A 14,105-nucleotide genomic window follows, 5' to 3' on the forward strand; every position below is an offset into this window, starting at 1 on the left:
GCTCCCCGTGAAAACTTCATTGCAAGGCAGAATCCTCAGGCAAGTGTGGGACCAACTTCACTAGCGCTCATCAAGACGCACGACTCTTGACGCAGGACGAACCGTGTGAGATTTACCGGCCCGTGATGGCACCTTGGGTAAATCCATGTTCGATGCAGTGATGCTGTGGCAGCTGAACACGTGGCTATCGCAGAGTGCCGTAAGGGTACGCGATGCAAGTGCGAATCGATGCGCCCAAGGGCCCGCGTGCTGCGACAGCCGCGGACTCGATGTCTAGCACGCGAGGCATTGTGCCCTGTACCAAATCAGAGGAAGAAAACACATGTAAAAGGAAAAATTAGACAGTCTCTGCTCGTTCTCTCAGATAGAGGTGGTAAAGAGCTTTACATAATCTAAAAAATCCGACACTGATCTTATTTAATTTTAATCTTAAAATATATCAAGATCACGTTGGCTCATAGTCTGTTAACACCCTCGATGCAGATGATGCTTTATTTACTTTTATATATGCTCAACACAATTACACAGGGAGAACATTGATTGCAGATTACTCAACCATAGGGAAATACGTAGTAGATCATGCATGACATATCAAGCAATCAGGACCAGAACCGGAGCATTATCGTCACAGCTTCTTCCCGCGTCCATGGCCGCTTAACCGGAGATCTCGATAGCCTTGACCTCAGGCTTCTTCTCCTCCGCCTTGGGCACGGTGACCGTGAGCACGCCGTTCTCCAGCCCGGCCTTCACCTGGTCCACCTTGGTGTTCTCCGGCAGGCGGAACCGCCTCATGAACTGGCCGCTGCTGCGCTCGACGCGGTGCCACCTGTCGTTCTTGTCCTCCTTCTCCTTGCTGCGCTGGCCGCTGATGACCAGGACGTTGCCGTCCTCCACCTCGACCTTGACCTCGTCCTTCTTGACGCCGGGGAGGTCGGCCTTGAAGACGTGCGCCTCGGGGGTCTCCTTCCAGTCGATGCGCGCGCTGGCAAAGGCGTCGTTATCGCGGTCCGACGGCGCGATGGACGGGACCAGGGAGCGGAAGACGCCGTCGAAGGGGTCCCAGAAGTCGGCGAAGGGGTCGAACACGTTGCTGCGCCTCACGAGCGACATCGTCGTCGCCTCGTCGGTTGGGTTTCTGAGCGCGGTCGAGTGGGAGTGTTGTGCTGAAGGTTGTATGTGTTGCTCTGTCTGTGTGCTCTTCTCGATGGCTGGAGGTTGGAGACGAGGCAGAGTATTTATAGGTTGATGACGGACGTGTCGCGCGAACCATCTGGAGTTCTCTGGCTTCACCTTCCGCTTGCTTCGCGGCATTATTCGTCCTTCTTTCTCTGCTTTTCTTTTTCCTTCTAGATGACTCTCGAGTTCGCACTGCATTCAGTTCAGTTCCTCCATGGATATACTTGCTTAAAAGAAAAGGTCTTTAATTCTTTCTAGCAAAGTCCCCTAGTTTCTAGATCAGCTTAAATTGCGAGCAAGATTGGATTCATTCGATTTTGTTGACAGAACTTGAGAAGAAACATCCCGAGCCGTGTGTCTATTGCTACAACTGAAGTACTGATTGCGGATTATTGCTGTGCCCCGCTGGCAGATAAGCAATGCTCATCTATCCTGCTCAGCAGTGTGCCACTGGAAGTTGTAATAATGGCCAGGTGGGCAGCACAGCATTACTCCAGTTTACCATGTAGCATGATTCAACGTGCCTCCGTTTCAGAATAACAGACGACTCTAGCTTTCACTGCTTAATCTTTGAATAAAAATAATTTTTTAACTATTTAATTAGTTAAGTTAAAAAGGAAATTATCAGATGGGGTTCCAAAAGTCTATTTTGAAAAAGGATAGGTTTCCAAAAAAATGCATGTTATATTGTCTAGCTATTTGTATGAAGATTCATAGAAAAGACGGACAACCAAACAATGAACAGTGAAGCCATTGTTTTCAATCATTCTAAAACAGATGTTAGTATTATTAAATTAATTTCTTCCTGGTGCGAAGTGCACAGTTCACGTAGCGCCGACAGAGGAGGAAAGGAATTCAAGGAGCAATACCGGACGGCCCAAACGCAATTCCAGCAACACTTGAGGCCCACGGACCTAGCTCAAGCCTGAAATCCAGACGGAATGCTGAATATATGGTACATTTGTGTTTTGGGGTTAGCTATTCGGCTCTATAACATTTTGGCCCCTTTTTTTCATGCATTTGTAGTGGTGTGTTTTTATCCGTAGCACTGTAACCACATCAATATCTAAATTTCTCCCACGATGAATAACACCCCCCCTCCCCACGGAAATGGTTACTGCAGTACTGCAGAGGAGCCCCTGCTCCCATCTCCTGTAGCTTGTATCGTCAAATCTACGCTATTGCCATCGTCATGATGCTCCTACATAGGCACTGCCCAACCAATGTCTCTGCCTCTACTACAACTTGTACCATAAATCTCAGAAATTAAAAAAAATGATCTTTGCCTCCTCTAAGATCAGGAACGACACGGCTGTGGCAAGTTTACCAACCTCAGCCAGATGTTTGTTTGAATCTAGAGACTAATTTGTAGTCTGGATTTGGATGTAAAATAGTAGGATTAAATATGAGCTAACTATAAAACTAATTTTATAAGCTGGTACTCATTCACGAGACGAATCTATTAAATCTAATTAATCTATCATCAGCACATATTTACTGTAGCACAACGTGATCAAATTATAGACTAATTAGGCTTAATAGATTCGTCTCACAAATTAGTTTCCATTTATACAATTAGTTTTGTAATTAGACTTTCTAATTGATGTCCAAACATTCGATGTGACCGGACTAAAGTTTAGTTCTGATGAACCAAACAAACCCTAGATCATGTTCTTATCACATATCAACCATTTAAATTCTTGTCTTAGCATAGTTTCACTGAAATCTTCTCAGACAGAAAACTATATTTTGACAGGAAGAGAGAAAACTATATTGCCAAACTTCTCTAATGCCATGGAATCGAAAGCTAAAAAGAAGGATGGAATGGTCGAAAACTCAAAATGAATATATGGTGTGCTGTTTCGGAGGCTTTTTAACACCTGCTAGGTGCATACGATTTGCGAGAAATCTGAACCGTAAAATTATTGTAACTCCAAGATTAAGTTTGAATGTGAACTCACACGTATACCTTCCGAGAAATCAGAGTTCATATAGTAAGACATGTTTCTATGGCACACAGGGACAAATCTCTTACTGCGATTTATGGATCAAAAGATGGTCAGTGAAGCATACCATGTCGCTGGCTATTCCTAGACGTCGGATCGACTGGGTGGACCGTCCAAATCTTGCGAGTTCCGATCATTTTGCAAAAGGCTCTTGCATATTAGATAAATCAACCCGCAAACCGGCCTCCTCTCTTAGGTAATCTTGCAAAAAAACCCACAACATTTCTCAAAATCAACCCCCAGTCTAACCTTCCCGGTTTAGAGAAATTTGCAAACAAAACCTTAAAATTTTAGAAAATCAACCCGCCGTCCTAGTCCTCCCTCGGAAATATTTTTAGAAAAAAGCTCAGATTTTAATTAAATCAAACCTCGACTCGTTCCATCCGTTACTTCTACACAAGCAAACATTATACGTACAATATAAACACCAAAATGCATCAAAATCAAAAGTTGTTCAATATAGAATTTGATAAAAATTCAAAAATTAAAACTTCATTATAGAGCAAATTTTAAAATTCAAAACGCTTTCGCAATTCGTTTGTACAAGTGCTTGCATATGATCCATCACACCTACAATATGGACACCAAAACATCTTCAAAAAGGTGTCCAATATAATAGTTGCTCACAGTTTAAAATTCTACAGCTTTTATTATACAGTACAATTTTAAATTCAAAGCGCTTTTGCAATTCATCCGTATAAATGTTTACGTAAGATCCATTCTACCTACGATTCGGACACCAAAATATCTATACGTCAAAAAGTTTTAGAGCCTGATTGGTTTGATTCCAAATTTTACTTTGCCAAAACTAGGGCAGACCAAAATATTAGCAAGAATTTTTTACCAAAATTTTGGCAAGTACTTTGTAAGGTGGGCATTCCAACCAAATGGATGCTAAAATTTATAGTTGGCAAAACTTTGGCCAGGCGTATTTTAGAACAAAACCAATATGGCTCTTAAATGCAAAAATTGCTCAAAATTTCAAGATCAAACGCTTTGCTATACAACAAACTTTAACCAAAAATACTATAACCAAAAACACTAAATATAACCAAAAAAATAGTTCCATTTCAATAAAAAATAATATCCCACTTAAATAGTAGTGTCACGATAATAGAAAGTTTAAAATATATACCAAGTATAACAACGGGCTACAGATCAAAATACCTACGCATATAATAATTACTACTCCGTGTGTATACTCCGTGTGTATGAACTAAAGTTTGTATCAACTAATCCAATAACATAAAATGCAATAACCACGCGCCTTTCTAGTATGTTAGTTCACTGGAAGATCCTGCACGTAACACCAGCTGTCCAGCACCACGGTAGAGATGGAGATATTTGTTCGCATATTAAATTTAATTAAAATATAGGAACACAATGAAAGAAATGAATCGTTAACACACACTCTGCTTCAGAAGCTTTCATTTCAGAAAAAAAATCCCCTTTTTTGGGCTTTGCCCGGCGTTTGGGAAGAATTCACTAGAATCAACGCGCAGCGTTGCCGCGCTTCTGCTTTTGCTGGGCCACCGCGAATGTGAGCCCATTTATCTACCCGTTTGATGATAATGGGTAAGCGTTAATAATTTGAGGACACGAGAAGTGAGCTGAATCATTTCAGGGAACTCTCGTCTAAAATGTCCACCGAGAGATACTCCTAAGGTGATGAATTTGTAGATAGGGTGTCGCTGAGATCAAAAATTTAAAGGTGCAAGAAACACAAAGTTTAAACAGGTTCGGGCCGCCAAGAGCGTAATACCCTACATCCTGTGTGTAATTTGACGTTACATCTCCTGCATAAGTTACGAGTTGTTCCTCATGCTTCTCTTTAGAGAGAGGGTCTCTGTCCACCCTTATATAATCTGGGGGACAGGGTTACATGGAAATCCTAGCCAGATACAAGCTTAGGAGTCCTACCCGAGTACTTTTCGGGTAGTTTCCTACTGTTTCCGACTAATTCTACTATGGTACAAGTAGTTCTACTACGTTACGAGCAGTTACAACTGGTGTATGGCGTGGATTATATCCCACCTCTTATCTTGTAAGATGTACGCCGTGTGCATAGTCTCGTGGGCTCGGGTCTGACAGCGAGCAAGGTAAAAAATATATCTTTGATTTAATGTCAAGTGTTGGGATCATAAGTTGTAATATAGAATCAGGGATTGTCATGTTAAGCTGAAAAAGGTACTATGATTGCTTCATTTCATATATTGAGCAAATTGAAACTCAGTTTGATTGATTTCATAGTGCTGTTTTTGCAAACCATGAATGTGAAGATTTATATGTTGCTCTGTGTAAGTTGATCATTTTTTGTATTTTATCTACTATTTTGCGCAGAGAACGAAAAATCAATCACTACAATAACATAAGATTAGTACAGAATTCTGTTGCAACCCTAAGATTTCATTGACTATAATCAAGCAACACAAAACATAACAAAGTCTCCATGCAATACTTTATTTATCATATAAAAATGTATGAACAATAAATATAATTAACGTCAAGCTTGCTGATAGGAACTGAATCTGAGGCAACAGTAGTATAAAGCTCTTGATTAATACGCTTCAAATTATTCCCAGAACCTTGGTATATTTGACAATATCCTGCTGGCAAATGGCATCTCAAATGATCTTTTGTGATCCTACACTTAGAAATCACGAGATAGAATAGGTGAGTGCTTCAATAGTATAGCACAAATGATCATAAAAGAGTTCTGCGCAAGTCAATGAAATCGTTTACTTCCATCTTCAATATTATTAAATGATGAATGGGCAAGGTAAAAGCAGACCAGATATACTGCTTCTTTGATGAAACTAAAACAATGGTCAGTTATAACTTTATAGGTACGCCAAAAGGAAATGCACACTGACTGTGGTTACTTGTATTGTATATATTTTTAAAAAAGGCCAACCTTTTATCCAAAATAAAATGATGAAGGTTCAGGTCTAAAGGTGTAAAGGAATGAAATCATTCAGAGAATGACATTTCATGTAATGATATTAAATATGCTTTGGAAACATGAGCCATTCATCATAACTGATGAGAAATTGATGAGAAGTTACATAGGATCACAACTCATATTGTTGGAATACAGAAGCTAGTTAATTTTCTAGAAGTGGATCAATATCAATGGAAAAATCACACACATTAACGTGAGATTGGGATTTAGGGGCACGGAGACTGAGACACGTATGACCATGGGCAGACAGCGAATGGACCAGTTTCCATGGCAGGCAAGGATTTGTGTGTGGTGCGCTGTGCGTGGCACTGGATGAGGACAATAGCGAGAACTCCAGCCGCAGCATCGCCACCAGCAAGAACTACCCCCTTACATCTGTAATGTATCAAAGGTTTGATCTTTATGCGCAACAAATATTTCACAAAGGGATCTTAAATCACAACAAGCAGCCACCGGGAGCAAAGAATTAGAGATTAGGAACTGAGATTGCATAAATCACAAAGATTAATTTCAGATTGGAAGGCTAGTAGCATTTCGTCATACAGTTTACCTTCACGGACATGGCTCAGCAGTCGCTTGGACAAGCTGCCGCGCGCCGCCCGGCCGCCCGGCGCCCTGTGTCTATGTCCGATGCAGAGGACGCCAGCGCTGCTGCATATACTGATCCTTCTCCTCACGATTCTCCGCTCTGTCTGCTTTTGCTCTTTCAGAGGGGAGGCAGTGCAGGTAAGGAGAGCAACCCCAACGGAAGCAGCGACGGGCCGACAGCACCGAGTAAACTGAAAATTTAGAGTAGCGGGGAGGAAAGGGAAGGGGTACCGGACAGGAGCAGCGGCGAGGGTCATGCTGCAGGGAGAGGTGGTGGCGGCGCTTGTGTATGGCGTAGCCTTCTCGATGCTTGCGAGGAGGAGGTGAAGGGGAAAGGAATCGGCGGCGCACAGACATAGTCGGTGGTCGGCGTGGTACTTTGGCGGGCAGACGGCGGAGGATGGCAGGCCGTGTGGGCGGAGAGAGAACGGAGGAGTGGGCGTTGCGGCAGTCACGGAGCAGAGGACGGCTGGGCGGAGGGGACCAGCGGGTTCGCAAGGATTTGCAATTCGCGAGCGACGACGGGCCTGCACTAACCCTGATCGAACGGTCTACATCGCGAGCTCGCTGGATCCAACGGCTAGTCTGAACGAACGGTCTACGTCGCGACCTGGATCTAACGGCTAGCGGGTTAACAGGTGACGTGGCGCTACAGATTTGCCCGGTTTGAACATAGGATTCGTGTTTAGAAGATGACGAAGAGTTACGACTTGCAAATCCCACGTATTTTTGTGGGATTTTAGCAAAATGCACAACAATTTAGAACATTTGAAAGCTGCTTTTATTTATTTCTCAAAGGAACGACAAGACCTTTACACGGAAGAACAGAGCAAAGAAGCACAGCGGCAAGAAAAGTACACATCGTCCACAGCACACCACACGCTCATGCACACACACACACACACACACATCTAGAGCAAGCATCAAGCAAGCACGACTCGTAGCATCACATTCGCACCATCTTCAACCCGCGTCCATGGCCGCTTAACCGGAGATCTCGATGGCCTTGACCTCAGGCTTCTCCTCCGCCTTGGGCACGGTGACCGTGAGCACGCCGTTCTCCAGCCCGGCCTTCACCTGGTCCACCTTGGCGTTCTCCGGCAGGCGGAACCGCCTCATGAACTGGCCGCTGCTGCGCTCGACGCGGTGCCACCTGTCGTTCTTGTCCTCCTTCTCCTTGCTGCGCTGGCCGCTGATGACTAGGACGTTGCCGTCCTCCACCTCGACCTTGACCTCCTCCTTCTTGACCCCAGGGAGGTCGGCCTTGAAGACGTGCGCCTCCGGCGTCTCCTTCCAGTCGATGCGCGCGTTCGCAAACGCGGCCGTCTCGGAGTCGGAGGCGCCGGCCGACGGGACGACGGAGCGGAATATGCCCTCGAAGGGATCCCAGAGGTCGAGGGAGAAGGGGTCGAACACGCTGCTGCGCCTAACAAGCGACATTGCTGATGCTCTGTGCTTGGATGAACTGGACTCTATGGATTGCGAGTGTGCTGTAGGATGAAGGCTTTGTTCTCTCTTTGTGTTCCTCTTCGGTGGTTTGCAGCTGGGTGCGAGGCAGGGTATTTATAGGAGGGATTGTCTGAGCTCGTACAATCCCTTCCTGAGACGTCTCGAGCACTCTATTTGTGTCTGATTGCTTCTAGAACAGGGCTCGGTTTCACATTCCAGCGTAGTCTCCCCTCTCCCGGGCGCCGCTGAACGGTATGCTTTCCTTTTCCTTCTCTTTCATTTTACCTGCCGTTCTTCTGTAATCTTTGCATTTGCTAGTAGCTTCCTCCCGATGCGATCGCTGTCAAGGATTGTACTAGTGCGACATTTGCAGATAACGTATAAATGAACATATACAAAACTGATGTTACAAGTTAAGTCCTGAAGATTACCTCATAAAATGTTCTAATTTTTTTTTTTGACTTGCATATTTTATACCAAACAGATGAGATGCGTAGAGCCTTGCATACCAGCACTACTTGCACATGTTTCAGAGATAGTAGTATATCAGGTTCGTAATCCATTTTTAGATAATGAAATAGTTCCTCTACTAAAGCACGACAAGCCTCTATTACGGTGTTCCGATCCTCCTCCTCAAGCAATGCCCAAAATCGACTCGAAAAAATTGCCCAAAATCAGACCCAATGGGTAGCTCTAAAAAGTATCTGCTGACAAGAATGTTTGTGCGCTTTATCAAAAATAATATCATTACTGCTAAGCCAAACAACACAGCAAACCGCACTTACAACCATCAAGATTAGCCTGTCTTTTTTTTTCCATCTTATCCCTTGAAGCCAAGATCTAAACATATGGATGATATTATTTGGTTTATTTAGACCAAAGGTATTATGAATTATTTTTAAAATCAACCTAGCAATATAACATTTAAGAAAAAGATGCTGAATTGTTTCATTACAGTAGCAACATTTCAAACTTTTTTCATACCAATTTTTTTAATTAAGTTATCTTTTGTTAGAATAACCTCTCTTTGGAGTAGCCAAAGGAAGACTTTAATCTGTAAAAGGATATTTAGATTTCATAAGAGTTTATTTATAGGAAAGACCCTTATGTCTAACAGTGCTTTAGACATTGACTGAACACGAAAAGGTCCATTTCTTTGTAAAGTCCATACGAACATATTAGGTTAGGTTGGACCCGAAACTGAACTTCACTATTTTAGTCACCAAATCATGCTACTCTCTCATATTATTACCCCTTATACCTTTTTAACCGTGTGATATTTCTACTAGCTCTAGCTAAGCATTTGTAATAGCTAAATTATACAGTTTTGGATATTGAGCACTAAAACTAGTATTTCCAGCCATTTATCCTGCCAAAATTTTATTTATTCACCGGTTTGAAGTTTGAAACAACCGCAGTTAATAAGGAAATTTTTTTACCTTCATTAGCCCTGACTAAAGGTGGGAATCCCTTGATTTTCTTTCAAACTGTCAAGGTTCTTTATCCATATAGAAAGACTTTCTAGTGTCAGAGTGTGCCGCCGCATAGTAATGCCACTGTTAGTGATGGACTCTCCAACCTACACGTAATCATGCATGGAGCACATGTGGCAACTCACGAGTATCGTCAGTCCAGCAAATTAAAATGATAAGCTTTTTTCTAAATTTTTTTTGCTAGTACAATGATTGAAGAGAGGGCTCTGGTCACGCCCCCAGCAAGCAGGACGCCAGGACACCAGACCGCTCTAGAACATTGTGGGGCCTTCCTGGGGAGACGACGGGAAGGAAGCTGATCTGGAAACCAAAACACAGGAAGACGAGGCTGGAGAGAACTCCAGACGATTCACCCACCGCTTCAGACGAAGCTATAAATAACATTGCCTCCCACCGCTCATCTCAATCCACACTGAAAATCGCAATCGCACTGAGCAACGCACATCATTTCCGATCGTTTCAAGTTCGCATCCGCAGCAAGTCAGCAACCCCTACCGACGATGTCGCTCGTGAGGCGCAGCAACGTGTTCGACCCCTTCTCCATGGACCTCTGGGACCCCTTCGACAACATGTTCCGCTCCATAGTCCCGTCGTCCTCCTCCGACTCCGACACCTCCGCCTTCGCCAACGCCCGCATCGACTGGAAGGAGACCCCCGAGGCGCACGTCTTCAAGGCCGACCTCCCCGGCGTCAAGAAGGACGAGGTCAAGGTGGAGGTGGAGGACGGCAACGTGCTGGTCATCAGCGGCCAGCGCAGCAAGGAGAAGGAGGACAAGAACGACAAGTGGCACCGCGTCGAGCGCAGCAGCGGCCAGTTCATGAGGCGGTTCCGCCTGCCGGAGGACGCCAAGGTGGAGCAGGTGAAGGCCGGGCTGGAGAACGGCGTGCTCACGGTCACCGTGCCCAAGGCCGAGGGCAAGAAGCCCGAGGTGAAGAGCATCCAGATCTCCGGTTAAGCGGCCGTGGAGACGGACGGCGAGGTGAGCGTGTGCGGCGGAGGTCCTCCGGTTCGAGCTTACTTTGTCTGTCGTTGCTCTGCTTTGGTGTGTTTTGTGTGTACTGTTCAGCCCCGCCATGGTAGTGCTTGCTACTGGTGTCATGTACTAGTCTGTACTTTCCCTGTTTGGTGAGATCGGGTCTGTATGTTCTAGGAGTATCTTCTGCGAGTGAATAAATAAAAAATAAAGCAGATCTTGTGTGTATATTCGTTCATCTTTTCTACTCTTGTCCATCTCACAAAAAATCCCATACACTTAATTCTTTTGAGAACGTATCTTTTTCACTTTTTGAAAAGGAATTTGAGAACATATCTCTAGCTGGTTTCGTCAGAATGACGATGATAATGATCTAGGCCCAGTTTCATTCAGGTTTGGAGAGAACCCATGAGGCCAGTAGCCCAAGCTAACAGTTTGACATGGATCGAATCTAGCTGTGAAGAATCCTAACCCAATAGGTCACTGATGCAGATTAAGCCCAACATGTGCGCAGATAGACCCGAATACCCGATTCTACAAAGACCCGAATACCCGATTCTACAAAGGACGCTGATGCAGATTCTACATCAATAGAATCCGTTTCAGATAGACCTGAATACCCAATTCTACAGAGGATCTCCTGAACTTTTTGGACGAGCCTGCGTTTTTAGAGAATACCCAATTCTATAATAGAAAGGACTTCCTGAACTTTTTTGGACGAGTCTGCGTTATATCTGTCTGTACTTCTTGGACTCGCGATACCGGATATATAATCTCGATATTTCATTATCCATCAGGATTTCATAGCTCGCGATACCAAACATATGATCTCCATGGCCGGCTTCTCTCCATAATTTTGCTCTTTTTTCTTTATTTTAGCTGAATCTTTAAAAAATTAAATAAAAAACTTATAAAATAGAAAATTCAATTTGTGAGTAGATTTATGCAGTGAATATATAATATGATGTAATTTAATAAAAAATTGTTTACTTTAGATATATAATTTTCTATAATTAATTCATATCTACTGTTTTCGTTATGGTGAAATTTTTATGATGGGCTAATCATTATATGTTTAAGTTGTAGTAAAAATTCCATGCTTGTTTAATCATCTTTGCTTTAGCAACTAAATTTCAAGTTATATCATAGATTATTCAGTTACTCAAGATCAAATGAGCATGAATTTTTTACTAAATTTTAAACATATAATGATTAGCCCACCATAAAAATTTTACCATGATTGGGTCATTAAAACTGTAGTTATAAATTAATTATAGAAAAGTATATATCTAGAAGTATAAAAAATATTTTTACTAAATTATATCATATCATATGTTTACTGCATAGATCTATTTATGTGAAGTTAACAAAATATGATTTTTCATTTATAATTTTCTATAATTTTTCATTTATTATCTAGGCACAAAATATGGATTCGTACCAAAGTGTAAAAAAAAAAGACTTCCTTATACAAAGGCTTATTCTTAAGATCGGCCAACATTTAGCCCATTTCAGCCAGGCTCCTGCATTGCCTACCCAGCCTAGCTGAGCCCAGCATGAATGTCTGCCAAAAGAGACCCGGTCGTCGTCATCGCCGAAAGCAAGATAGCGAAACATCCAAACAGACATGACCCCGATTTCATTGAACCTTTGTCCACATGCGCTAAAGCAAAGCTGCTGCTACTGTAGCTTTGATAGCTTGGGCGCGGCTATCCAGGGATGCTGCCAAGGAGCCCAGTCGGATCATTCCATTTGAAAACTCACAAATTCGAACAGAAATGCTCGCAGAAAAGCTTGGACTAATCATTGGGTTTTTTTTGCTTTACCGGACATCGAGGTCGCTGCAGATCGTAGAGCCTGGAGTAAATAAATTTCTCCGAATCAAATACCTCCTCCGAGTTCATGTACAAGTTACATTATATTCGAAAGAAGAGAACCAGACGGTTCGCAGATCGCGGGAGGTAGGAACGAACAGAGATGAACCAGAGCATCACGCAAAGTCGTTACATGGCACAACTGTACAGGCGCATCTGAGAAGAGTGGAACACGCGGATGCCACCGCAGGTAGGTAGTTGATCCGGCAGAAGCACTTGATCGAATTCCACGTAACTGACTGACATCAGGCTTCCGATTAACGGTCCATCGTCCACCGATCGATGATCACTCCGGGATGGCGACGAGCACCGGCCGCCACGGCCGCCTCATGAGCAGCCGCCGCCGGAACCCGCCGAACACGAACCGCCGGTGCGCGGCCGCGCCGTCACGGCCTCCGATTGCGGTTGCCGCCGCCGGCGGCGGCCGAGCCAGCACCGCCACCGGCTGGCCGTGCTTCTTGGCGCAAACGTCTCCATCCCCTGGAGCGCCGGCATCCGTGACAAGGAGCTGCTCCAGGGAGCTCCTGCTGAGGAGGCCGCTCTTCTCCTCCCTCCGGTCCTCCGCCGCGCCTCCCGCCGCCGCCGGCCTGTGACTCCTGCGGAGGAGCAGGCGGCGCACCAGGACCCAGAAGCTCTTGGCCTTGGGCCGGTGGAGCCTCCCTGCCATCCCTCCTGCAATCCTGCTCGCTCTAGCTGGCCCTCTCTGGCGCCTCTGTGATGTGGCCGTACGGTTATATACCTGTGTTCTTCCTCACATCTGAGCTGGTCTGCTACTGTGCCTGTCTACTGTTGCCCACTTGAGCTGATCTGGGATTCTGGAGGAGCTGATCCTGGATTGCTGCTTTAGACTATAGTATATGGACCTCTCAATCTTGTCATGGCCTCATGTGGTGTTCTTTTACTATGTCGCAGGTGATTTATCTGCTTTCGACCTCAAAGTACGCTCCATTTGAACAAGAAGACCTCTCAAACCTTGCCTGCATCTAGCTGCTGCCGACAGAGCAGTACGTTGACAAACAATTGCAAAGGGCTCCATTTAGCACATTGCAAGGAGAACGAGGTGCTGGCTGCAAAAGCACATCCCCTGGTTCCTTTGTTTACGGGTAGCTTGCCAGGGCCGCAACGCGCCCACGCATCGCCATTTGGAGGCGCCGCGGGGGACACTGGGCCAAAGAAAACCGCAAGGGCCAGCGTCCACATCAGGATCGCCGTCAGGCGCTAACCACCCGGGCGCTAGAGGACGCGCGATTCTTGGTAGGGATAAAGGGTCCCGGTGCCCGTGCTCGAAGCGGCGGACAAGTGGTCGGCGTCGCCGCCGCCGCCGCCATATATGGCTCGTCATCGGAGCGGTGGCGCGGTGTGGCGTGTATTATTGCACGTCGCCGTCGGATCCCAGTTACTCCGGTGGGTAGAAAACGATACGTGTGCTAGGAGAGGACGGTGGACTGGTGCTCATGCTGTGAGAGCATGTGACTCGTTCCGCGTGACGTCAATCAGATCGATTTTTTTTTTTGTGACATTTGGGTGGTGGTGTTGAATTTTTTTAGAGCGAAGTTGTCTGCGGTGCTGTTGAATTTTTCATG

General features: G+C 44.9%; 4 protein-coding genes across 4 annotated transcripts; 1 reads left to right on the plus strand and 3 right to left on the minus strand.

The window, feature by feature from the left end:
• Nucleotides 1-454: 454 nt before the first annotated feature.
• LOC112892972 (16.9 kDa class I heat shock protein 3) lies at nucleotides 455-1,195 on the minus strand. Its single transcript, XM_025960094.1, has one exon. It carries the CDS (start codon nucleotides 1,108-1,110, stop codon nucleotides 655-657), a length of 456 nt encoding a protein of 151 aa, XP_025815879.1. The 5' UTR covers nucleotides 1,111-1,195; the 3' UTR covers nucleotides 455-654.
• Nucleotides 1,196-7,490: 6,295 nt separating this feature from the next.
• Nucleotides 7,491-8,276, minus strand: LOC112892973 (16.9 kDa class I heat shock protein 1-like). The gene has a single exon (XM_025960095.1). It carries the CDS (start codon nucleotides 8,170-8,172, stop codon nucleotides 7,717-7,719), a length of 456 nt encoding a protein of 151 aa, XP_025815880.1. The 5' UTR covers nucleotides 8,173-8,276; the 3' UTR covers nucleotides 7,491-7,716.
• A 1,790-nt stretch (nucleotides 8,277-10,066) lies between these two features.
• LOC112892971 (16.9 kDa class I heat shock protein 1) lies at nucleotides 10,067-10,780 on the plus strand. Its single transcript, XM_025960093.1, has one exon. The coding sequence runs from the start codon at nucleotides 10,175-10,177 to the stop codon at nucleotides 10,628-10,630; it is 456 nt and encodes a 151-aa protein (XP_025815878.1). The 5' UTR covers nucleotides 10,067-10,174; the 3' UTR covers nucleotides 10,631-10,780.
• Nucleotides 10,781-12,511: 1,731 nt separating this feature from the next.
• On the minus strand, nucleotides 12,512-13,400 carry LOC112892976. The gene has a single exon (XM_025960098.1). The coding sequence runs from the start codon at nucleotides 13,187-13,189 to the stop codon at nucleotides 12,809-12,811; it is 381 nt and encodes a 126-aa protein (XP_025815883.1). The 5' UTR covers nucleotides 13,190-13,400; the 3' UTR covers nucleotides 12,512-12,808.
• Between the last annotated feature and the right edge of the window lie 705 nt (nucleotides 13,401-14,105).

This window comes from Panicum hallii, chromosome 5 (assembly GCF_002211085.1).
Source record: "Panicum hallii strain FIL2 chromosome 5, PHallii_v3.1, whole genome shotgun sequence".
In the NCBI taxonomy this organism is placed as follows: Eukaryota; Viridiplantae; Streptophyta; class Magnoliopsida; order Poales; family Poaceae; genus Panicum; species Panicum hallii.